Source organism: Melozone crissalis, unplaced genomic scaffold (genome assembly GCF_028551555.1).
Source record: "Melozone crissalis strain CALT ecotype California unplaced genomic scaffold, PUWL_Pcris_2 ptg000045l_1, whole genome shotgun sequence".
In the NCBI taxonomy this organism is placed as follows: domain Eukaryota; kingdom Metazoa; phylum Chordata; class Aves; order Passeriformes; family Passerellidae; genus Melozone; species Melozone crissalis.
The window spans coordinates 5,142,565-5,167,350 of NW_026535823.1; the positions used below are offsets into that span (position 1 = coordinate 5,142,565).

General features: G+C 53.3%; 1 protein-coding gene across 3 annotated transcripts in view; it reads right to left on the reverse strand.

The window, feature by feature from the left end:
- CACNA1E (calcium voltage-gated channel subunit alpha1 E) overlaps positions 1–24,786 on the reverse strand; it is a 151,508-nt gene that overhangs the window by 14,986 nt on the left and 111,736 nt on the right. For 2 of the 3 annotated variants that reach the window (XM_054286294.1, XM_054286296.1), the window contains exons 22-40: positions 23,484–24,068; positions 23,100–23,374; positions 22,341–22,500; positions 21,702–21,831; positions 21,152–21,211; positions 20,777–20,883; positions 15,970–15,981; positions 14,651–14,747; positions 13,378–13,538; positions 12,885–13,022; positions 12,150–12,351; positions 11,305–11,469; positions 10,706–10,816; positions 9,235–9,318; positions 9,027–9,152; positions 8,112–8,177; positions 5,732–5,823; positions 5,439–5,604; positions 5,114–5,241 (exon numbers count right to left, since the gene is read on the reverse strand). In XM_054286294.1, the coding sequence (XP_054142269.1) occupies positions 5,114–5,241; positions 5,439–5,604; positions 5,732–5,823; positions 8,112–8,177; positions 9,027–9,152; positions 9,235–9,318; positions 10,706–10,816; positions 11,305–11,469; positions 12,150–12,351; positions 12,885–13,022; positions 13,378–13,538; positions 14,651–14,747; positions 15,970–15,981; positions 20,777–20,883; positions 21,152–21,211; positions 21,702–21,831; positions 22,341–22,500; positions 23,100–23,374; positions 23,484–24,068 (2,865 nt within the window). Of the gene's footprint in view, positions 1–2,719; positions 2,817–5,113; positions 5,242–5,438; positions 5,605–5,731; positions 5,824–8,111; positions 8,178–9,026; positions 9,153–9,234; positions 9,319–10,705; positions 10,817–11,304; positions 11,470–12,149; positions 12,352–12,884; positions 13,023–13,377; positions 13,539–14,650; positions 14,748–15,969; positions 15,982–20,776; positions 20,884–21,151; positions 21,212–21,701; positions 21,832–22,340; positions 22,501–23,099; positions 23,375–23,483; positions 24,069–24,786 lie in introns of all 3 variants that reach the window. The other variant, XM_054286295.1, reaches the window with a different exon arrangement.

Genomic DNA, 24,786 nt, shown 5'->3' on the forward strand with positions numbered 1-24,786 from the left:
CTCCATTTGCATATTGGAGTTAATTGTCCAGTTACAGCTTTAGCCCATGCAGTCCCATCCTTCTTGTTTTACTCTGTTGAGCCCACATTGTTTCTGCTCTTGGGCCTGAGATTTGGATCATTTGTCCTTGGTTCCCAGCTGGAGCAGGAGTTGTTTTGTCTCCCTGCTCTGTGCAGAGAGCTCACCACCCCCTGATATGAAGCCCAGACCCACACACTAAAGCAGCACAGAATCTGAAAAATATAGAAGCTCAAACCTGAGGCATCAGGATGACTCCCAAGAGCTGGTGCACACCCAGGATGGGGGATGACCCATCCATCCGTGTTTGGACAGAGATTTGACTCATGGCTACAGCACAAGGCGGCCATCAGGGATTAAATTATTCATTATTCTGTGATTCTGTAAACCCTGTAAAACCACCAGACATTAATGGCTTGGCCTGAGAGAAGCCTGTGAGTGGCAGAGGAGGAAATGTGGGAGACAGGACATCTTCCTCCTGTGGTTAGGAAATAAGTGCTGTGCCCCACAGTCTGTTAGGAAGGGAGCAGCAGGAGTGCTGTGAGAGTAAATTCAGGAAGAGATGAAGTTATCTTCACCTCACAGGGATATCATCTGTGGAGCATTCACCTGGCAGGCAAGGCAGGCTTACTGAACTGAAAGGTGTCTGCAAGCTGACTTGGCATTTTGGGATCTTGGCAAGATGCAACAACCACGTGGATTTTTTTTTTTCCAATCTTTTGGGAATTGTTCCAGGGCAACAGGAACTCCTGAAAATCTCCTGTTCTTGAAATATCTCCTGCACAGGGAGGAGGAGACTGAGGTAACACAAGGTAGAGATGGGGATGGGGATGTCTCTCCCACATGACAACGGAAGCTGTTCTCAGCACTCTTTGCTTCCTCCTCTCCCTGCATTTATCCACCTTCACTGGTCTGCCCATCCACAGCCAGCAGAAATCAGATTGCTCTGAGTCTCCCTCTTCCAAGGAAGCATCAGCAGAGAACAAAGACTCCAAGAAGCCTTTCCTGGAACAGATGATCCCATCTGAGACTCTTGCAAGAAATCTCCCGTTCCCAAATCCATCTTCCTAAATGAGGTGACCAGTCATCCAGGCCTTGTGTTCTTTGTGCTGCTTTGCCTCTGGCAAAACCATGCCCACGGCCAGCCTTGGAGGGTGGCAGAGCTGTTCCAGGGATGGCACCTGGAAGGAAACCCTTCCTGATGTTTCCACAAGGATGTGGTGACTGCACCACGCTGCAGCAAGGAACCCTCCTCCTCTGCAGAGGCAAGAGCCAGGACTGGGCTTGTCTGAGCTCCCTCGTGCACCTCAGGAGCCATGAGGGATGCAGGAGGAAGAGCAAGCTCTGTGATTCATCCTTTTGTGGCCCAGGCACGACAAAGGTGTCATGGCACTTCAGAGAACGCAGCAGATGTGGGATTTTGCTCAAGTGTCACCCCAAAATAAATTTTTTTAAAAAAAACCCTTCAAGTCAGAGAGACACAAGGAGACTAAATTGCTGCCCTGGACTCAGGGCCAGTGTCAGGAGCCAGGACATCCCTCTGGCTGTCCTGAGCAGCCCAGACCCCTGCCAGGGGGCTCAGAGACCCTGGCACAGAGCCCAAAACGCCCCTGTGGGTTTGATTATGACCCATGGAGCAAATTGCCAACCTTGTAAGAAGATCAGCAGGCCACAACAGTTTAAGTAGAATATTAGTGAAGTTATCACGGGGTGGAAAAGTAGATTTTAGAGTCTTTGGTATGGAAGTTCAAGAGGTAAGATGGAAAGAACTAGGTGTGTCCAGCCTTTCTCCTTCTTCTTCTTGGCTTCCATCTTCTGCTGTGATGTTGGCACTTTTAGATTGGTTTAGAGTAGAAGCTCACTGTCTAACATAGGTGATAGGTGTTGGAAAGCAATTGTAAATATTGTATACGTAGTTTTTAGTATACAATAGTATACTTGCTGAGCTGACCTCAGCAAGCCAAGAGAAAGTTTTTTATGGACAAGATAAAATAAACAACCTTAAGACTGAGAAATGAAGAGCCCTGACTCCTTCTTCGAGCGCCAAGCTAAGAAAAGAGACTTTCCAACTTTTCTTGAGTTCACTCTGACCAGCTGGAGATCCTGACAGGCCTGCAGCCAGGAGCTGAGCTCAAGGGAGAGGAGCTGCCAAGCTCCAGAGGTGTCACCATCTCCCAGGGAGATCCAGCCAGCTTTGTGCAAGCCTAGAAAGAGTCCCGCTCCTCAGAGACGTGACTGTTTGTCCTGCCAAGTGCCACCCTCGAGGACAGGGCTGTTGGGTACAGCAAGCATCCCCCAGGGACAAGGGTCACCTCCTCATCCTCCCTGTCCAAAACAACAGCAAAGTCCCCAGCAATACCCTCCCAAACCCTCGTTGTCCCCCGTGAGGTGCCTGGAGGAGTCGAGCAGGGGCGGTGGCATTTGGGCTGGCGCCCCTCGGGGCTCTCTGCTCCGCTGGAACCGGGGCTGGGGGGCTTTGCTGGGGGGCACAATTTGTCACAACCCACGCCAGGAGGCTCTGAGCCCCCTGATGCCTCCCCTGCAGGGGAACAGCTGCTGGCTCTGGGAGGCAGTGGACCTCTTTAAACTCGGAGGAAAGCAAGGTCAGGGTTCCCTGGGGAGGCGCGGTGGCAGTGGAGCGGGGAGCGGGGTGGATGGTGTGTCCCGTGGCCAGGCTGTGGCGGAGGACTGGGAGGCAAACCTTGCACGCCACCCTGTAGGGGCAGTTCTCTCCTAGGCCCAGAGGAGGCGAGATCACCCGTACTAATTTGTACATATCCTTATACGAGATCCTGCCGCTGCAAAGGAAGCACAGGTGGGTTAATAGGACACTGAGAGGGTGGAGGGGAGGGTGGAGAGCTTAACGGGGGGATGCTGGGGCTGTCTCTGGGGCCAGACCCCCAGCTCTTCTCCTTCTGGCTCTGTCAGACCCAGAGAGGAGAAAAAGCTGTGAGCATCAGCTACTGCCTTTTCCACCATGAGAGCTGGCTCTTATCTCCTCACACTGTCCCATCCTCACCCTGGAGAAGGACAGTTTTGGTGGTGACCCCTCCTCGTTGTGCCCCTGACCCCTGGGCCTGGTGGGATTTTACACAGGGTGAGCCTGCAGCTTGGTGGAGTTCTAAGCCATGGAGCTGTGCCCCATCACATCACCGGAGCCCCTGTCCTCACACAGCCAACACTCTGAGAGCCACGAGGTCCCAGTGGGGTTGGCAGCTGAGCCACTCGTGCCTCCAAGATCTGGGGAACCTGAGACAGGGAGGGATAATGTGACCAGCTGCTGGCTGTGGCACCTGGCCGTGGCTCTCCAGTCCACTCCTGTGCTCTGACCACCAGCCCAGCTCTGCCAAGGGTGCACATTATGAGAAGCAAACCTCCCCAGACACACACACTCCCCCTTTCCTCCCAGGGAAGCACATCTGGCCAGATACAGCCATCACAGGATACGGCCGTATCCTCCGGCACCGCGGGGACCAGGAAGCAGCCGAGGCACAGAGCTGGCAGGAGGGGGTGCAGGATGCTGAGCTCCCCACTCTGCTCCAGCCCAGAGCCCCTGGGGAAGCGTGGGGTGGAAGTGCTGAGGTGCAGCTGCTGCAGCCTCCCGGGCATCCTTGGACAAGCTGGGAGGGAAACCAGGCGGGGAGGCAAAGAGCGGCGTCACCATCCGACCCCAGGTGCCTTTGCCTCTGGTTTCTTTCTCCTCATCCTCTCCCATCCCCTCTCCATTGCTGGCCAGAGGTGAAGAACCAACCAGACCCCAAACCCCATCCCTGCTCCCCCCTGGTGCTGAGTGTTGTCCCCAGGAGAGCTCCGTGTGCTGCGGGGATGCGCTGGGAGCTGTTGGGATGTACTCACCCGTTCCTGGCCTGGCACGGGGGCCAGGGCTGCCAAAACTGTCTCCTGTATCCCCTAAGCACTGGCTACAAGCATGGCTTGCTCAGGGAATCAGAGGGGCACATGGCAGGGACAGGAGAGCTCAGGCTTGTTTTATAGTGGCTCCATCATGGGCCATCATAAACTGGCCACCAGCCACCACCAAGTGCCCAGTGTGAAGAAACCCATCCCAAGAGCCACCCCGCAGCTAGCAGCTGGAAGTTTCACTGCTCCACCTCCTCTCCTGTCTCTGCTTGGAGCTGATATTGGGCATAAAAAAAATACCTTGGCTGGGGCTGGTCTCCTGAGGGCAGGACATGGAGGCAAGGAGTCTCCAAAGGGAGTGTGAGGGGGTGCCAAGGCCAAGAGTTAAGATGGCACAGGCTCCCTGCAGTGGTGGATCATGGCCCCATGGAGTCCCTGGGCTCTGGAAGGGGCCACACAAGGCATCCTGGTGGGGCTGAGTGAAGGGCAAACACATTCCCAGAGCTGCCACAGGTCCCCCACTGCTCCCATCTGAGGAGAAGGAGCAATGGAGAGCAAGGCCTCTGCAGCAGCAGCAGGAGGAGCAGAGCCAAAATCTACCAACCCAGGGTGTGTATGGACCCTGTGAGCTCCCACCACTGCTGGGAACAGGCTGTTCCTCCAAACAGGAGCCCTGCTCTCCAAGGTCCTCATCAGCAAGGGCAGGAGTGCAGCAGCCAAAGCCCTCCCACCTCAGAGGGGTCAGTGGGCTGGCCAGCACAGGACACAGCTCCCCAAACACACCCCAAACAAGGTGCTGTGCAGGTGGTTTGGCAGGAACCCAGCAGATCCCCGTGGTGGGAACAAGCCCTGCTCAGCCCTGCTGTTATCAGGGGCTGTGGGTGCTGGGGAGAAAGGGATGGAGCCAGTCTCAGGGCAAAGGCTCCCAGCTGGTGCCTGGGGACAGGAAAGGAGGCTGAGAGGGATCTGCCTGCAGGGCAGGGAGGAAAGGAAGAGCAGGAACGTCCAGCACTCAGGATGAACACCCCATGGCAAACTGAACATCACCCAAGACGCCTTTGCCACCAACCAGCACAAGAACCAGCTGCTGCCCTTGCAATGACCACAGGTGACAGCAGCACACCCCTGACTGTCCCAGACATCACTGAGAACTAAACTTCCAGTAGGAGAACACAGAGACCCTGGTTTAAAACCAGCTCTGAGAGGTTGGCTGGGAGAGAAGGAGCTGGCTACATACCACGCTGCTCGGTCATACTCTGCCCAGATCCGGACAAACTCATCCAGATGGTGAGGGCCCAGGATGGAGGAGTCCCGTGTCAGGTACTCAAAGTTGTCCATGATGACTGCCACAAACAGGTTGAGCATCTAAATCAAAGGGGGAAAGGCAGAGAGAAAGGAAGGTGAGGGGAGAGGGAGCAGAGAAGGGAGAGAGTGGGGGGAAAGTGGGGGAGAGGGAGCAGAGAAAGGAAGAGGAGAAAGAGTGATTGTGGGAAGGTGATGGAAGATGACATGATGGCTGACAAGGGGGATCCCCAGAGCCCTCAGAGGAGAAGGCAACTCACCAGGAAGGAGCAGAAGAAGATGAAGGACACGAAGTAAACGTAGGCCAGGTCGGTGCCGCAGCGCTCGTTCTCGTTCTGCCCGGACGTGGCCGTGGTGTCCGGCTCGCAGCCCTTGCCCTCCAGGCAGGACAGCATGATCTCCTGCCACGCCTCTCCAGTGGCACTCCTGTCCCAAACAAAGCCCTGTCAGCAGCTCCTGGTGGCACGGATGCCCCCAGGAGAAACCTCACCATGACCTGCCCACATTACACACATCTCTGGCATGCAGAGGAGTGTTTTCCATGGCTGCTCACCTGAAGAGGAGCATGAGGGAGCCCAGGAAGCTGCGGAAGTTGTTGTGCCTGTTAATGTGGCTTTCCTCATCGAGTTTGATATTGCCAAAAACCTGCAGAAGGCAGAAAAAGGACTCAGCTCTTCAGGCAAGAGCTCGTCAGCCAGAGAAGCAGCTGCACGTTCATATTGCCGTCCTTGAGTGTTGGGGAAGATGAAACAGGAAAGCCTTATAAATGTGATTGCCTGGTAAAAGATTTTGAGAATATGGAAACTATAAGTGAGATTGAAATGAAAGCAAGCTTTGAGATACCTCAGTTACTGAACAACTGGAAAACAATGGTGTGGCCAGCTGAAGGTGATTCCCTTTTGATGAAATAACACCCTCTGCTTGCAGACAGACCCAAGGGTCAGAGCAGACCCTACTAGCTTGGCAGAAGGGGCCCAAAGAGGAGTTTTTAGGTTTTAAAATGTAACACAGTATGGTAATGTAATGATTCTTATAGGCTGTATGGAAATGCTATAGGATTTGTGTCTTGTACTAGATTGGTTAGTGAGAATTAGAATATTCAACAAAGAAGAAGATTTATGGTATTGTAACGAGAACCTTGCTCTCTTACCCTCTTACGCTCTTATCCTCTTTTACTCTCTCTCTCTTATCCTCTTTACCCCTCTCTTCTCTCGGGCCCGCTCTGAGCTGTGTTTGGCAGCTCCCAGCAGGGCCCTGCCCCCAGGCCCTTTGCAATAAACCACAAGATCTCTGCTCTCCATCCATCCTGACTGTCCTACCACCATCGCTCCTACACGGGAGAACATTCCAGGTTGGGTTGGACAGGGCTCTGAGCAACCTGATCTAGCTGGAAATGTCCCTGCCACGGGGCTGGACAAGGTGGCCTTCCAAGTCCCTTCCAACCCAAAACCCCAGTCCAATCCTCTGACTGTGTGATTGCACAAAAAGTGCCCCAGCAAACACCGGCTGGTGCACAGCCAGCGTGCCAAGGAGCTGGTGCCAGGCAGCCATGGGGGAAGGAGACTCTGCTCTCCTTGGCAGGGATTTGCTGTGGGTGGCAAAGGCTGCGAGAGGCTGAGCTGCCATGGAAACAGGAGCATGGAGGGCCTGGGATCAGCTGAGTCCAACCATTCCACATCCATCCATCCATCCATCCATCCCTCAATGCCATCTGAGCACCACATGGCACCCAGCGACCCCAACCACACTGGAGGTGCAGGGACAAGGTCCCACTGCCCTGGGTGGGTGCTGGGTCACACTCCTGGACACTCCCAGGAGATTTTCCATTGCTGGAGGAATGGTCTGTGATGCTGGGGTCAAGCACAGCTCTGCAAAGAGCATGGAGAAGGGCTCAGGGATGGAGGGACAGACCCCACCATCCCCAGGGCCAGGAGAGGCAGCAAAGATCAAACCATGGGCAATAATCTAACAACAACCCTCAGCCAAAGCTGTGCTAAGACATTAGTAAAGTGCCTCAAATTGGAAATATGTGCTGTTATTACTGTTAAATATTTATTCCCCTTTCCCTGAACCTAAAAATACACCAACTGCAGAGTATTTTTTCCCTGTACAGGTTTTTTGGAATGTGTAATTGTAGAATATTTTCTGCCTCCAGCTATTTTGCTCAAATAACGCCCACAGACTTTACTGCTTGGGGATTTGTTCACAATGGTGTTAAAAAAAAAAAAAAGAGAAAAATTAAAAAAAATAAATCTAATACTACCACCCGGCAGGGAGGGGGGCTGAGTCAGATGGTGGCTGTTTAGGAGAACACCTGGAGCTGCTGCTCAGGTGAGTAGGACAGGGTGGCAAAAATCAGCCACTGGAAGATCCTAAACAGCAGAGCTGCCAAGCAGCACAAGCCAGGGGCCTCTGTCACCCCAAAATGAGGCACTGGATACTGTGGCAGCTCACAGGGCAGCTCCACATCCCCAGAGGATTCTTTGTCACATCTCCAGCGTGGGATTTAGTCACAGCAGAGGCGAGCCAGCCCTGCAGCACGTGTGGAGCTGAAGGGTTTGGCTCACGTGCCTCTTATTCACCAGCTGACGCCTCCCCCTGCTCTGCAGACCCCCCAGCAGCTGGGAGATCAGGGCAGGGCCCCAAAGGGGAGCACCCAAACAGACTGACAGCAGCACAGCCACAGGGACAAGTGGATGGCAGGCACCCAGCTGAGCCCCCAGGGCCACAGCTCCAAAGGTACCAGCTGTGGAGCTGGACTGAACAAGGCCACGGCAGTGTCCCCAGGGCCCTGCAGCTCCCAGAGAAGCTGTTCCATCCCCAGCACCCTCCTGGCACAGTGTTGCACACAAGGCTGGCTCCTGTGTGCCATACTGGGGACGTGTCAGTGTCACTGTCTGTGCCAGGGGGACACACGGACACGTCTGTCTCACCTGCATCCCAATGATGGCGTAGATGAAGAAAAGCATGGCAATCAGCAGGCAGACGTAGGGGAGCGCCTGCAAGAGAAGCAGATGAGTCACCTCATCTATCACAGGTCTAGCCCCAGAGGAGTACAGCACACACAGGTGAGCTGTGCTGCTCCATCTCTCCTACAAGGCCTTGGGAACAGCCTGTATTTGGGAGCAGCACCACATCGCTGTGGCCTGGTGCCCTAGGGTGATCTTATGATGCTTGTATCCCTATTTCTGTGTTCTGTTTATGCTGGATATTATGTTCTGTGCCTTCAAGACTGGCTCTGAAGAGTGAATGTTTTGTTTTGGTTTTGTTATCAGCTGCTCCCCCACGGCTGGCGGGGACACAGAGACAGGGCAGTACATGATGCTGCTTTTGCTTTTTGCTTGGCTTTTTGCTTTACTTTTGCTCTTGCTTTTTGCTTCTGTTCATTAGTTAGTTTAGCTAAGCAGTCCAAATTTTTCCCTGGACTGTTTTTACTTTCCCTTTTTTGGACCAACTTGAAGCTGCTCCAGACTGGGACCTGGGAAACACTGAGAGTTTGCACCTTGTGGCTGCAGCAGCTGCCCCAGTGCTGGAGGCACTGATAACTGAGCGACCACCCCCAAGAGAGACTTTCTGAATTTGTCATCTTTTTCAGAGCAGTGAAAGAGTTTTGTCATCTGGTATTGTTGATTTTGTGTGCTGGGGGGTGCTTTGCCTGTTAAATAAACAGGTTCTTTCCACTTGTCTCCAAGGAATCCTTCCCAAACTGGCTGGGGAGGGTTAGGGTTAGGATTAGGGGAAAGGGCCCATGTGGGTTTGCTTTCTGGAGGGGTCCCTTTTGGAGGTTTTCTCCCAAATTTGCCCTAAACCAGGACACCTGGGGAGAGGCCAGGACACAGGAGACTGACCTTGAAGGACTGCACAAAGGTCCAGAGCAGGATGCGGATGGTGTAACCCTGGCGGAGCAGCTTGATGAGCCGAGCAGCCCGGAAAAGCTTCAGGAAGCTCATGTTGAAGCTGCTGGTGTTCACCAGCTGGGGGGAGATGAGAGGGTCAGAGGGAGCTGGGGTCTCCCAGCACCACCCCACAGCCCGCTGCTCCCAGCCCCTGCCTCACCTTGGTGTCCGTCAGGATGATCTCCGTAATGCTGCCGATGACCGTGATGAAGTCAAAGATGTTCCAGGTGTCCCGGAAATAATTCTGCAAAAGAAAGAGGGAGAGAAGGAACGTGGATTTGAGCTCAGGGATGGCAGGCCTGAAGGGTGCTGGGCCACAGGCCAAAGCTGCTCATGGGCAGTGGTGGAGACCTCAGAGCCCATTTGTATGCAGCCACAGTGCGGAACACCGTCCTGTGTCTGAGACAACGGCAGACCTGAGCATGCCTGCAGCAAGCAGCTCTTCCTGGGAGATGATTCATGCCTCCAACAGACCACCCTGGCAAATGGGAGCAGGAAAAGCAGCCACAGCCTAGGTCAGCCTGCAACAGCTTGGCACATTGACCCTCACAGCCAGGAGAATGCTTTGCCCCCCTCTTCACAGACACCTGGACACATCTCAGCCCCTGCTGTTTGTGCAGCAGTGTGGGAAACAGTAAAGGTAAGAAGATTTTCAGAAAGAACAGAGAAATTAAAACTAGCTGCAGCTGCAAAGTCTGAAAGTAGAAAAAGTTACAAAAGTACAGCAAGCAAGGACATGAAACAATAGCTTGAGTTTTAGGCTTGGCTAAGATAGACCTTAAGACTACAGGAAAATATGCTTAGCAAGATAGTAGAAGATTTTAAGCTTAATAATGGAGTATTGTGTATTGTTAATAGAGAGCAGATGTGCTTTTAGCGATTGGCTAGAACAATCATCTGTAAGCTTTAGCAATGTGCTATTAGCTAGAAAGTTTTTGAAATGCTCTGTAACAAAGAAATATTTGGCTGTTGTTGGCAAGATGTGAGCTTTTGCCATCTTTCTATTGTCTCAACCATGTAATGAAGCTGATGCTGCAATAAAGCTCAAGGAATGTATCCCTGTCCTGTTTGTGACAAACTCCAAACACACAGCAGCTGGCACAACACCAAACGTGACCATGACTGGTGCTACTGGGAGCAAGGAGGGTGGCTAGAAACCCTCCTGGCAGTGGGCTTTGTGTCTCATAAGCAGCAAGGAATAGCTGAAGAAACAGCAATCCGTGGTTTCAGATCCCAAATGAGCAGCTGGGAGTTTTAGCACTGTGAATCTGTCAGGGAGGTCTCACTGCTGCTCGGGTACAGCACAAGGACAGAAGTGCAGCAGCATCTCCTGACTTGTGGGGACAAGGGAGCAAGACACCAGCCTGTGCAGCAGCACTGGGCTCTGACAGAACATGCGTGGTCCAGGCACAGAGCACAAGGCAAGAAGTAAAGCAGCAGTGTGGCTTTCCCCAGCACTGGGAAATGCAATGAGAACCAAAGGACACACTGTCTCCAGCCCAAAAGCAGCTCTCAGGCCAGGATCCAAAATAAGTAGCAGCAACCTCACTTTATTAACACCTTCCCTTCCTTCTTTCACACTGACAAAGTGCAAATGAACACCCTCCTAAAGAACGGGAGCAGGCACTCACCAGGAAGCCAAAGGCAATGATCTTGAGGACGCACTCCAGGGAGAACACCATGGTGAAGGCAATGTTCAGGTACTTCAGGGCCAGCTCATAGGTGTATGGAGCAGAATAGTACTGATGGAAACAGAGACAGCACTAGCCAGGAGGGGCCTGCCATCCTTGGGGCTGGTGACTGTCCCAGCACAGACCTGACATGGCCTATGTTTGCTGTCCTGGCTGCCTCCAGAATTCCTTCTTTTCCTCACCCCTCCCTCAGGACAGGCCTGTGGTGGTCCATGTTCCTTGCCTTGGGGGTATCAAGAACATCTCTTCCTTACTCTCTCCATCCCTCTCCCAGGACAGATGCCACTCCTTCTAAGAAGGGGGCACAGAGGAAATCCAGGTCTGCCTGCAGTAGTTAAGAGGTCTAAATAATTTGGGTCATTTCCTTTCGAAAAAGTGCCACCTCCAGTCTGGATCCTGTGTTGTTTCACAGGGATATGCCCAGGGAATTCATACACTGTCTCAAAGCATCTCCACAACCAAAATTCCGTCTGCCCACATCCTGACTGATCCTACTGCTCCAGACAAAGGGGACAGACTCCCTCTGAGTCCCAGCTCACCTTCATCATGAGCACCACGGTGTTGAGGGCTATCATGGCCATGATGGTGTACTCGAAGGACGGGGACACCACGAAGTGCCACACACGGTACTGGAAGGTGTGTCTGTTCTGGGGCATGTACCTCGTCAGGGGCTTGGCGCTGATGGCAAAGTCAATGCAGGCCCTCTGCAACAAAATAACGCCCATCAGACCCCCATGGACACCTGGGAATGTCACCATCATATTTTCTGGAAAATCCCTTCACCAGGATTTCTCCTCCTGGGAAGCTGAGAGGCCTCAGAGAAAAAGGAAAACAATATTATCTCATTTGCTTCTCCTGTGTCTTGCTGTTTTGGAACGTGAAATGTGAAATGTGTTTTGATGCTTTGGAATGTTTGTGCTGCTTTGGAGATTGTTTATCCAACATGTGAATTGTTTTGACTTAATGACCAATCACGGTCAGGCTGTGTCAGACTCTGAGGAGAGAGTCACAAGTTTTTCATTATTATCTTGTTAAGCCTTCTGTAAGTATCCTTTCTCTATTCTTTGGTATAGTTTTAGTATAGTATTCTTTTATATAATAAATATAATATCGTATCATATATCATATCATATCATATCATATCATATCATAATAAATTAGCCTTCTAAAAATATGGAGTCAGATTTATCATTCCTTCCTGCCACGGGGGACCCCAGAAAATACTACAGGGAGGTGCTAGTGGCTGCCACAATTCCTTCCTTCATGATTTTGGAAGGCAGCAGGCTCATAGGTTTCTCACCTTTTCGATAGCAAGGGAGTTCCAAGCTCCCAAATTGCTGAAAGCCCCATGGAAATGTCCTCATTCCCCCTCCCCAGACCATACCTCATTCTTCTCCAGGCTGCACTCCTCCATCATTTTGTCCCCTTGCTCTTGGAAGGTGATGATGATGAGAGCCACGAAAATGTTGACGAAGAAGAAGGGGAAGACCACGAAGTAGACGACGTAAAAAATTGACATCTCCATGCGGTTGCTGCGGCTGGGCCCGCGGTCCTCCTCCGTCACATCCACCGAGTGCTGCAGCACCCTGTGGGCAGAGAGGTGGAGAAAAGCAACCAGGGGGTACATCCATCACTTCCAATGGGACCCAGCTCTGTCTGTCCAGCTCTGCTTGTGTAATGACAAGGTAAAGCTCTGTCCTAATCTGCTTTCAAGGATGACCCTTTTAAATGGCTGCAGTTTGTTTTACGGTGCTTTGCCGTGTCCCTGATGGAAAATGGATTTTCCTGTGCTCTGCACACAGAGAAAAAAATATTGCCCGAGCTCACATGGGCATTTAGAGAGGTCCAGTCCTACTGTTATCCCTAATATTGACTTCAAATATATCTTCAGGCCACGCAGAAAAGGCATTTTCCATCATTCACTCCCTAAGGGAGAAGCTAACCCCAGTCACAGCCCCAGTCTCATAGCAGGGCTAAAACCTCTCTTTTGCTGGTATAATTTATTATTCTCTCCACCTCCCAGCCCAGCAGCTCCTCTCTCAGTCTCACTGGGTGCAACCTGACCACCCCAACAGGGTGACCACCCCTATGGGAGGGGACAGAGGAGCAGAATACTCACTGGGGCCACCCCTCGCCCGTGGACACTGTGAACAGGGTGAGCAGAGCCCAGATGATGTTGTCATAGTGAAACTCGTGCCGCTTCCACTCCCTGCATTTCACCTCCATCTTGTTCTTCTCGTGGTCCACGTAGTTCCCTCTGCAAGGAGGACAGGGAGCAGTGACCTTGGGGTTTTTGGGCTGCCAGAGTGTGGGATGGTGGGTTTGAACCCTGGGGGCAGCATGGGTGTGCGGGGGTCACCTCTCCTCCCTTCAGCCATGAGGAAGGGGAGAGAGGAGGGGAAGGTAAAACAGAAGAGAGAATAAGGAAAGAACAGGAGCAAATTAAGGGCTCTGCACCCCACAGAAGGATGGGCCACAGCACTGGGGATGGGGCTCAGCCCATGCTGTCCCCAGGAGCAAGGACTTAACAGGGACCCACAGCAGACATAACCCAGTGCCCTGCCCTTGCCAGAGGGGTCAGAAGCACCAGAGCTACCCCCCAGGGCACCCACATGCAGTCCTTCTGCGTGTCCTTGGAGCTGTCAGTGCAGTAGAAGAACTTCCCCTTGAAGAGCTGCACGGCGATAACGGCGAAGATGAACATGAAGAGCTTGTAGACAATGAGGATGTTGAAGACGTTCTTGAGAGACGTCACTACACAGTCAAAAACAGCCTGGAAGAGAGGGCAGAGCTCACCCTGGGGAACCCACAGACCTGCACCAAGACCAGGTTACTTGCTGGGAAAAGAGGGAAAGAGCTGGGCCTTCTCCCAGACCAAAAGTTATTTTGTGAACGAGGTTAACACCCACCCAGAGCACCCACAGCACATGTGTAGGCACCATGCAGCCCCTGAGACAGCTCCAGGGATGGATATTTGTGTCCTCAGTGTTCTCTGCCACCAGGGAATCAGATGGGGGACCATCCTAATGATGCAATTAGCAGCACTCAAGACTAATTAGCGAGCACTTCATCATTTTGCATCACCCCAATAGCAGGACAGAGCAAATACCTCTGCCTGCCAGAACAGCACGTTCCTCAGTGCTCTCAGCCCTGGCTCTCACAGCACTTCAAGTGGGGATTGTCCTTATTCCTGTTTCATGGGATCACGTTTCATTTTCCTTATCCCTGCAGCCCTGATGGAGACAGGCACTTCCAGAAAGGAACTGACACGGGCTGACTCCATCCACTGATCAGGAAGAAAAGCTGGGGTCAACCCCCATGTTTCTGGAGTACCATCTGGGTCTCATCATCAATCAGCCAAACCCCTTAAAAGTGAAAAAAAAAGGGGCTTCCTCATTCTCATACTCTTTTTTAGCTTTGTACCCCATCAGCTAAGGTAGGGAAATTCATAATCCTACCTGTGATGCAGAAATAATCCAATTATTGAGATGGGAAATCCCTCTCCAGTACAACACCATGACAGCACAGCACACAAAACTCCGAGCTGTTTGCAACCTGCTCTGGTGGGAAAGATGAAAAACCTCCCAAAGAGATTTGAGCTCTCCAAAACCAGGGCAGCCTATTTTTCAGGAGAACATCTGGGCTTTGCTCCACTTTGTCCACTCAAGCCCCACTTTCCTTGGCAGAGGAACTACTTCTGGACACCTTGCAGTGCTCCAGGCTTGCTTTCAAAAACTCCCTAAACCTCCAGATATGAAGGGCTCCTAGAACACCCCAAAAGCTTTGAAAACAACTTGTTTATTGCTCACAAACAAATCACTAGGGTGGTCCCTGCTCCCAGGGAAGAGGAGAAGAGGATGTGAGGCAGGAGATGGAGCTCGTTACCTTCAGCTTGGGCAGCCTCTTGATGGTTTTCAGGGGCCTCAAGACCCGCAGCACACGAAGGGACTTGATGGTCTTGATATCCCGGCCCTTGTTGGTCCTGCCATGTCGGAGGGAGGCACACGCACCCAAAAATGGAACAGAGAGACAATAACCTTGTAGACCTGGGTGTCCTGGGGAGCTGAACTGCTGAAAACACCCCCCCAGCACGTGTGAAGATGGGAACAGGAGGGGCACAAACACTGCTGAGCTCTCAGCCCACCTCAACGTGGCTCCTCCGACAGCCAGCAGAGATGGAAAACCAGGCAATCCCCTTTTCCCTGGGATTGTCACCCTTCCAGTGACCTCAACACACCCCTCGCTGTGGGAAGCAGTGCCAGGGCTAGGGCACACAGTGCCAGGAGGTTTGCAGGGCACAGGCACACGCTGTTTGTAAACGGGGCTTGTGCGGGGTCACCACCGCTGCAAATTGTTTCCTTCCCATTGCAAGAAATGCAGAATAAAATTAGGGAGGTTTGCTCAATGGGGTCCAAATTGCCAGGGAAATTGTGGGTGCCTCATCCCTGGAAGTGTTCCAGGCAAAGTTAGATGGGGCCCTGAACAGCCTGGTCTAGTGGAAGGTGTCCCTGACCAAGGCACAGGGGTTGGACCCTTGGGAGGGTCTCAAAGGTTTCTCCAGATCAGAGTTATTCTTGCCTTCACCCCAATTAAAACCCCCTCATGACCCTCAATTCTTGCATATGATGATTATTCCCTAATCACAGTACCACAATACGTGGTAGGATTTTTTTTCTTTTTTAACCAAAGCCTGGATCTTGAGGTCCTGGTGAAGGTGGCACACCTTGGCTCCACCAGGCACCCTCGAAAAACGTCAAGGAAATTATTTGCAACAACAGATGCTCCCAATTACACAGCTCCTTAGTGAGGGTTAATGCAACAGGGAGTACAATAATGGGCTTAATCATTACGAGATGTAAACAAAATCACTAATTAATAGCCCTCCCTAGGAGCACAGCCCTCACATGCACGGGAAGCAACTGCACAGACAGACCTAGGACTCACTGTTTTGCTCAGAAAGAGGACCTGGATAAAGGCCTGGGATATCTGACTGAGGCAGCACTCATCTGGTGCAAGTTGTCACCAAGGTCACCCCAAGAGCAGTGTCTGACACCTGCTATGGGGAATCCCTTCAGCCCTCAGGAGTGCCTGCAGAGCAGTGTGCTGCAGCCCCTCAAAACGCAGCTGAGGGTCAGCCCAGGTGTGGGACAGAGTGAGCTCCAGCTGCAGCCACCCCCCTGCATTCCCAGGAGCACCATAGTTACCCCAAAGCATTCCTGTCGGCGATCCAGCCCAGCAGCCAGCGAGCAGCACCAGCAGAGAAGTGGAAAAAGAAAGAAAGAGAGGAGGAAGGTGAGAAAAGGGTCAGAGGAGCTGCATGGGGACCCTGCAGTAGCTGCCCACCACCCCAGACCTGAGGAGAAAGGCACAGTGTGTAGACCATGTTGTAGCCTTCAGGATGGGGCACATCTCCAGGGAGGAACTCCTCCAGAATCCCCTCCTGCCCTCCCTGCTGGAGGTTTTGGGTGGGGGGCATGTGGTGAAAGCTCTGCTGCAAGAGGAACCTGCATGGAGTGGGACAGTGGGCAGCAGCAGGAAGGCACAGTGCTCCTCTGCCAGGAGCTGTGGGGTCAGTGAGCCAAAGGCAGGTGCCTCCAAGGGAACCCAGCTGCAAGCCACAATAATTCCCATCCAAATTCTGCTCAATCACCTCCACTGAGAGCTGCACTGAGCCTGAGCTGCAGTGCAGGGTCTCCTGCAAGCCAGCAGGATGCTCCAATTGGACAAGCCAAGGTGGGCTCCAAGGTCCCTGGCTGTAACCAAACCTCTGTCCCTGCTTGAGCCAAGTCCCTGCCACGTGCACACAGAGTGCTCAGCACTTGGGGCAAAGCCTGTAAGCAAAACTTTTCCTAAAACACATCAAACTCACCCCACTCCCTGGCTGTGTGTCAGTCCAACATGAGGGAGGTGTGCTGAAAAGGTGACAACTTAACTTTGCAGCACTTCTGTGGTGCCCTGACCTGCCTCACACCAGGTTATTTTTCAGTACCTAGGGGTCCTTCTTTCTTCCAGACCCAGTGGGCACAAGGAGATGCTGCAAGGAAAGAAGCCCCTCTGCTGGGTAATCAGCCCCTGCACACCCAGGGCTCCACACTGGCCACTCAACCTCTGCCCCAACCTTTCCACCAGCCCTGGACAGCTCTGCAAAACTGCTGAGAACTGCAGCCTCAGAGGGAGGCAAAAGCCAGCAGGGTCTTTTCTTATGGTTCTGGTTATTTCAGCTAATTTAATTCAAACTCCTTGGAGATTTACAGCTTTTTATTTAGGCTGTGCATGGATTGATGGGTTGGCTTTCCACATGGAGAGCCAGAGATGAATGGAGACAGCCTCTCCCAGGATTTCTGGCCTCTGAGGGAGCAGTGTACAAGCCACAGTGGCTCACAGACAGATGGCTTTGTGGGTGGACACTTGGTGATCAGCGATTTGGATGTGGCACTGCTGAACCAGCTCCGAACCTCCTGCTGTGCTCCACAGCCACCCCTGAGGGAAAACCAGAGTGAAGAGGGAGGCAGGAGGGGCAGGAAACCTGCATGGAACACCCCAGAATTCCTGCTGGGAAGTGCTGGACTCAGGCACCAGCTGGTCTCATCCAGGTTATCTCCACACTCCACAGGCACTGCTGCTCCCACCCAGCACCATGGAGGAGAGGAGGAAAAGGAGAAGGAGAAAGGAGAAAGGAGAAAGGAGAAAGAGAAAGGAGAAGGGAGAAGAGGAGGAGTAGGAGAAAGAAGGAGAAGTAGAAATGAGAAAGAAGGAGAAGGAGGAGAAAGGAGAAGGAGAACAAGAAAAGAAAAGGAGAGAGAGAGGGAGAAGGAGGAAGGAGAAGAGGAAAGGAGAAAGTGAAGGAGGGAGGAGAAGGAAAAGCAGAAAGGAGAAAGAAGGAGAAAGGAGAAGGAGAAGAAGGAGAACATTCCCCGTGCCCTGGCCCCACATCAAAGAGCTCACGGAGGGAGAAGAAAAGGAGACGGATTGGAACATCAGCACCAGAGTTTTCCCCTGGGGATCGGGAGGGAGGCTGGGAGGGAGGGTGGCAGGCTGGGACACCGAGAGCTGGTGAATATCCTGCAGCTCCCTGGGCTGCCGAGGGCAGAGGCAGGTGTTCTTAGAAATGCTTTATAATGCATGAACCCATCAGAAATCACCGTGAGGCCTTTGTTCCCCTCACTGCCCAAGCCATGAGCTCATCTCCTCCAGCAGGAGCCGGGCTGGAGGCGGGGCAGACAGACAGACAATCCTGCAGGTTTACAGGACAAAAATCCCATCCATGGCACAAGCAGCTCAGCATCTGCCCAGCTACAGCTGCAGGAGAGAGCAGGAGATACCAGTGATCGCTGCAAACCTGTGTGTGGAGATGCCAAGGCCTTCTCCACACGCCTTCACCCTCGAGAATTCAGCTGCCCCATGCCCAGAGGGAACGTCCTTCCCTCAGCAGGCAGGGGCCAAGTGGCTGTCCCAGCACAGACCTGACATGTCCCAGCACACACCTGGCTGGAAGGTGCCAGGCAGCTCCCCCACATCCCCTGCCAGCTGCAGGGCCACCACAGGAACTGTGCCACCCTTGTGGGGCGAGGGCAAGGGGACAGCAAGCAATTCCTGTGCACTGGTGAGGGTGACCATGACATTTTCTGAAAAATCCTCTTTGTCCCGGATTTTCTCCTGGGAAGCTGAGAAGCCTCAGAGGGGAATGAAAACAAAAATTATCTGATTCGCTTCTCCCGTGTTTGCTGCTTTGGAATGTGGCTTGGACATTGTTTACCAACAGGTGAATGTTTGATTGGTTCCATGTGAATTGTTTTTAATTCATGACCAATCATAGCCAGCTGTGTCAGACTCTCTGAGTCAGTCACGAGCTTTCATTATCATTCTTCTTGTGAAGCCTTCTGATGTATCCTTTCTCTTTCTTTAGTATAGTTTCAGTATAGAATAATATAATGTAATGTAATGTAATATAATGTAATGTAAATATAACATAATATAATATAATGTAATGTAAATATAAAATAAAATAAAATAAAATAAAATATAATATAATATAATATAATATAATATAATATAATATAATATAATATAATATCAGCCTTCTGAGAACATGGAGTCAAATCCTCATCTCTCACCTTGTCCTGGGGACTCTCACAAACACCACAGGTAAGGACACCCCTCCACCCAGGAGCAGGCTGAGCCAACAACCTGTGCTCCTTCAGCCATCAAAACTCTTGATGGAAGTTGCCTTGGAAGGCAAAGGCTCCTTTGTCCTCCTACTCAAACAATGCATCTTCAGGCTGCTGATGCTGAGGGGCTGTCCTGGCAGAGCAGGGATCAGCCAGGCCCTGGACATGCTCCATCCGCCCTCGTGGTGGCCTGTGTGGCCTCCCAGAGGCTCAGAGCATTGTCACCAGGCAGCAAACCTGCCCCCAGCCCCTTCCCCATGGTCTGTGCTCAGCCCCCTGCCCTGCCCAGGGGCTGCTCTATCCCTGTGCTGGGCGAGCTGAATTCTCCTGTGCTCTTCCCAAGGAGAGAGCAGGGGCTGGAAGCACTGGGTGAGGAATGGGCTGAGGAGGGTGAGGAAGGCACAAGCAACGAGCCAGAGGGGCACAAGTGCGTGAGAACCAGGAGAAGGAGCTGCTTCCCGGTGTGAGGTGAGGTGGGAGGGATGGATTATGGGCTGTAATCCATCCAGGGACCTCGTGGGCACCCTGGGAGCCCCACACGGTACCTGAGCTGTGGCCAAGGCTCCCGTCTTCCCCTGTCAGCAGCCACTGCTGCCAGTGTCACAGGCACAAAGAGAGAACAACAGCGTGACAAAGGAGCCTGAGCCTCTCCTCTCTGCTCCTGTCTCTGCAATGGGGCAGCAGAGCCCTGGGGATGGACCAGGGGGTGCCCCTTCCCTGCCAGCACCACCTCGGCACCACACATCCCTCCCTGAGCTCACTGCACCCTGTCGCAGACATTTTTTATGGAAAATCCTTTCTTCAGGATTTTTCTTCTTGAGAAGCTGAGAAGCCTCAGGAACAAAATGTAAACATTGATTATCTGTTGCTGTGGAATGCAACAAGTAGATCTGTGATTAGTCCATGTTAGATGTTTCTAATTAACGGCTAATGACAACCCAGCTAGCTCAAGCAGAGAGTCTGAGCCACAAACCTTTGTTATCATTCCTTCCTATTCTATTCTTAGCTAGCCTTCTGATGAAACCTTTTCTTCTATTCTTTTAGTATAGTTTTAATGTATATCATAAAATAATAAATCAAGCCTTCTGAAACATGGAGTCAGATCCTCGTCTCTTCCCTCACCCTTGTGAATGCTGTCACAGCACCCCCTGCCCCAGCCAGCAGCACAGGGCACATCAGAGCAGCAGGAAACTCATCCTTTCATGCTCCTGCCCTCCATGCCACACCCCAGTAGCCACAAGTACCACAAGCTCAGTGCCAGGGCCCAATCTCCAAACAATGCTCAGTGGGGATGCTGCAGGGCAAGCACACAGCGCTGTCTGTGATGCCTCAGAGGATGATGGCACAAACCAACCCCACCAGCCTCATCCCCATTCCTGCAGGGCTCCAGAGCAATGTCCCCCTCAGACCAGAGGGAAACGTCACCAGCCAGGGCTACCATTTCCAGCACAAATGTGTTCAGAGGGCAGTTCCACCTGGCAGGCTGCAGCTTTTGCTGTGTCTGTGCACCCTAAGATGCATGACAGGTGTGTAACTCCAGCTCTGCCACCTTTAGGCCATTTCCCCCATCTCTAACAGTCCCTTCTGCTCTGTTTCAAATCCACTTGCACCAGAAACTTCTTCCTAGCATCTCCAGCTTGCCTTGCCTTGCTCCCTGCCTGCTTTCTCATCAGCTTCTGCCAAACCAGGAGAAACATCTTTGGAGCAGCCACACACCACTGCCAGGAGTCATACCAGAAATAAAATACAAAACAAAATCAGAGTCTAGTAGCCATAGCACACAATTTCACCCTTCTCCCAGCCCAGGGGAGGCATGGAGCTGACAAGGACAAGGGCCACTTACGCCAAGGCAAAAGCCACCAGCGCTCCCACCACCACGATGAAATCCAGGATGTTCCAGAGGTCTCGGAAGTAGGAGCCATCCTGCAGGATCAAGCCCTGATCAATCATCTGGAGGGGAGATACAGAGAGAAAAACAGGCAGGGGATGAGCAGCTCAGACACCAAGCTGGGGGACAGGGACACTGCAGACATCCCAGTGTCCTGGCTGTAGGACTTTGTGTTTTGTGGAAGCCTCGGGGCTGATAAAGGAGGTGCTGAGCACTCTGGACCAGCACTGCTGAGAACCGGACTTTAAGGTCTCCACCTGCTAAATTTAGGACCAGAACTGCAGAACTGAGCTATTTACCAGGGAAGCTGCATCCTGTCAGGGCTCTTACCTTGATCACCATCTCGAAGGTGAAGACACCAGTGAAGACGTAGTCAAAATACCTCAGCACCTGCAGACAGAGGGCACAGGTGCTCTGCAGCTGCTGCTGAGCAAACTGTGCCCACCCAGACACCCAGATACAGCAGCCTGCCTGGCTCAGGGACAGCAAAATGGGGCTGGTTTGCTTGTCCCAAACCCAGCCTCGTCCCTAAGAGTTCAGGACAGCCCCAAACCCAGCCTGTGTGGGCAGGAGGGAACCATTCCCCATGCAAATGGCTTGGAAATTACACTGCTAGCCAGGATCACCTGCCCCACACCAGTACCAGCATCTCCCCAGTCCAAGCCACTTTACAGCTGACCAGGCATCCTGGTCTCCCCCCAGGCTCTAAACCCCACGTGGGGAAGCTGGGGGTGACTCCCACAGTTCACAACAGAACGTGATGGGGAAAAAATCAGATCCCACAGCACATTGCATGTGCCACCATGGGCTGCCCTGATCCCTCAAACCCTGCAGGAGCTCTGCCTGCCCTGGTGGGGGAGCAGGAGGGGGTTGCAATCACTTTGTTGCGGTCGGAGTTGGTGAGGACGGGATCCTCGGCGGCGAGGGCGATGCTGCTGGCAGCGATCACCAGCAGGATGCACATCTCGAAGTAGCGCAGGTTCACGATGTAGTGGCACGCCCTCCTCACCCTGCAGGGACACACACCCCACCCGTGAGCCCCTGGCAGGACACAGCCACAGCCCTTGTGCAAAGCCCAACCCATGATGCCGCCTTCCAGGGTGGGGAGATGGGCAGCAGAGCCTGAGGAGCAGAAGAAGGGAGCCCAAGGGGTGTTTGGGCTTGTTGGTCCCTCTCCTCAGCTGTCTCAGCCCCACAGCCTGGCAGGGAGAGTCCCCAAGAAATTGGGGTGCTTACTCTTCCAGGCTGCTGGGTCTGGGGAAGAGCTACAGAGCAGCAGAAAACTGCAGGTAAATATAACAAACAAGAAATAAAAATCCCAGTTTAGAAATCAGCAGTGTTGGAGAGAGCCATGCCACAGAGAGAGAGCAATGTAGGGCTTGGGGAGCTCTGTGGCTGCTTTGGGAGCCTGTTTCAGAGATACTCATCTCCCTTCTCATAGGGATTCCCTGGTTTTGGTGATGTCTGGGGCTCCTTCCCCTTGCAGCCCTCCCCAGCCCTAGAGCGAAAAACGTCTCACGGGTTGGTGGTGCTGAAGATGAACATGGAGCTGTGCGGCACCATGGCTTTGCCTGTCTCGCTCTTTTCCTTCTTCCTCTTCTTCTTCTCCATTTCTTCCTCATCCTCTTTGGTCTCAGCCTCCTTTAAGGGGCTGGCTTCGCCGTCTGTCTTGTTGCTAACTGCAGGAAAGCGAGAGCCTTTGCCCGACCTTGCACCCAGACAACACCCTGGCATGTCCCTGCCACCCACCCCTGAATTCCTGCTCTGAATCCCTGTGCAGTCACAGGGAGAGGGACTAGGCAGGAAGCAAACCCACCAGCTGCTGGCATGGAGCAGATAAAATGGGTTTAACAAGGCCACTTTTCACCTTGCTGGTTAATTAATAACACTGTTTAAAGCAGCTCACCTTGACAGCCAGGATGCTGCTAAGGGGTTTGAGTGACAGTGAGCTGCCTGAGGCTACAGATGTTCCAGGAAAAACAGGGAATGCCAGAGTTTTGCCCAGGCAGAGAGGAAGGGGAAATGATGGATTGGATGAAGGGGTGGTGGGAAATGATGGATCAGATGAAGGGGTGGATGGGAAGAGGTGAGAAAGGGGATGCTGGCGCATTGGTGTTTGGGTCCCCCTGCAAAACTGGGGTGAGGTGCTGCAAGGAGCAGCACGGAGATCCTGCCAGCTGATGGATGCAGACAGGACAACCCACACAAGAGTCTTTCCACCCCCACAGAGTCCCCAAGGGCTGGGAGAGGGGCTCAGGAAAGAGAGAGGGGTCCTCACTCTGTACCACAGCGGAGTCGTGCACATCGATCATGATGGCCGTGCTCTCGGTGGCCTTCTCGGTGTTGGGGGTGATGGAGGACAGGTCGGGCTCGCTGCGGCTCACGCTGCGGCTGGGATCCAGCAGCGCCTGCTCGCTCGTGTCCGGGCTGCTGCACTCCTGCTCCGTCAGCGTGCCCGTCCTCCCCTGGCACAGCTCGGCTGCCACGTGTGGGGGGCTGCCCCTCTTGGCGGTGCCAATCAGATCGGTGTCGCCAGCAGGGACCCCGTTTGTCCTGCAGTAGGGACAGGGGAGAAAAGGAGGTGTGAGAAGATACAGGGGCAGGAGATGGAGAGAATTTGAGGAGCTGTGAGGATTGCAAGATGTCCTCTGCAGGTACCAACCTGATGGACTCCCCGCTCGCCTCTGGCTCCCCGGGAATCAGCGCCTCTGTAGCAGCCATGTCCCCGCGCCGGTCCCCATCCTGTGTCCCCTCGGCAGCGCTGGCCTCCTCCAGCCCCATCTCCTGACTGGCCGAGCGGCTCCCCAGGATGCCAGCCGTGTCCTTGCCCTCCACGCGGGCTCTGCGGTGCCGGCTGCGCCGCTGGCTCTGCCTCATCCTCGCCCTATCCTCCATGCTGCCTCCTGCCCCGTCCTGCTCTCCTGGCTCACAGTTCCCGTGGCAAGACTTCTGCTGCCACATGTCCCGCTTGGCCCGGGGCGATGTCCTCTCTTCCCCACCACCGGGGTTGGCCCCTGGCAGCGGCTGCTCAGGTCCTTCACGTTCTGCCTTGCCCTGCTCCTCGGCGCATTTCTCCAGGGTGACTCCTTCCCCGGGTCTCTTCCTGCGGAAGATGCTGGCGTGGGGGTTGATGAGGGGCGGCTCGTCCTTGTTGATGCCCTCCTGGCTGGACATCTGCATGTGCCGGCGCAGCTGGCTGGTGCGCTGCTCCCACACCGACATGTGGTGCCTCCGCCGCCGCTCCCGCCTGCAACGGGGCACGGCCAGGGGTCACCATCCCGGTTGCCCTCAGCGTCCCCCTGCTGAAACACCCACCCTGGATCTCATCAGGGAACCCCAGGCACAAGGAAGCATCACCACCAGGGTTACAGGCTCAATGGTGTGCCATTGAGAATTAGATATTTTCTTGTAGGTAGAGGCTCAGTAGGAGTACGAAAACATAGACTTGGATTATCGCTACTGCTGCCTCTAGGATAGTTAGTAAGAAGAGAACTAGTAAGGTTAGGAGTGAATCTGCTGGTATTGTGGAGAACAGGGCTGTTGTGGCTGTAGAGATGAGTTGGATGAGAAGGTGGCCTGCTGTGAGGTTGGCTGTTAGGCGTACACCCAGTGCTAATAGGCAAATAAGTAGACTTGTTGTCATGATTAGGATTAGGGCAGGGATTAGTGGGGTGGGGGTGCCTTCTGGTAGGAGGCGGCCTAGTAAAGTGGAGGGTTGGTTTCGAAGTCCTGTTAGGAGGGTGGTTAGTCATAGGGGGAAGGCTAGGGCCAAGTTTATAGACAGTTGGGTGGTTCGTCAGTGTCCCTCTGGTGCTGGGAGTGTGCTTGCGTCCCTTCAGAAAGCATCAGGCTGATGGGTGACCAGCCCCAGCAGCCTCGCTGCTGCCCTGAAGCTTTCAGGCAGCACGTACAGCTTCTGGGAGCAGCCAGCATCCTGGTTTGCCCTATCCCAGACAGGCAGAGAC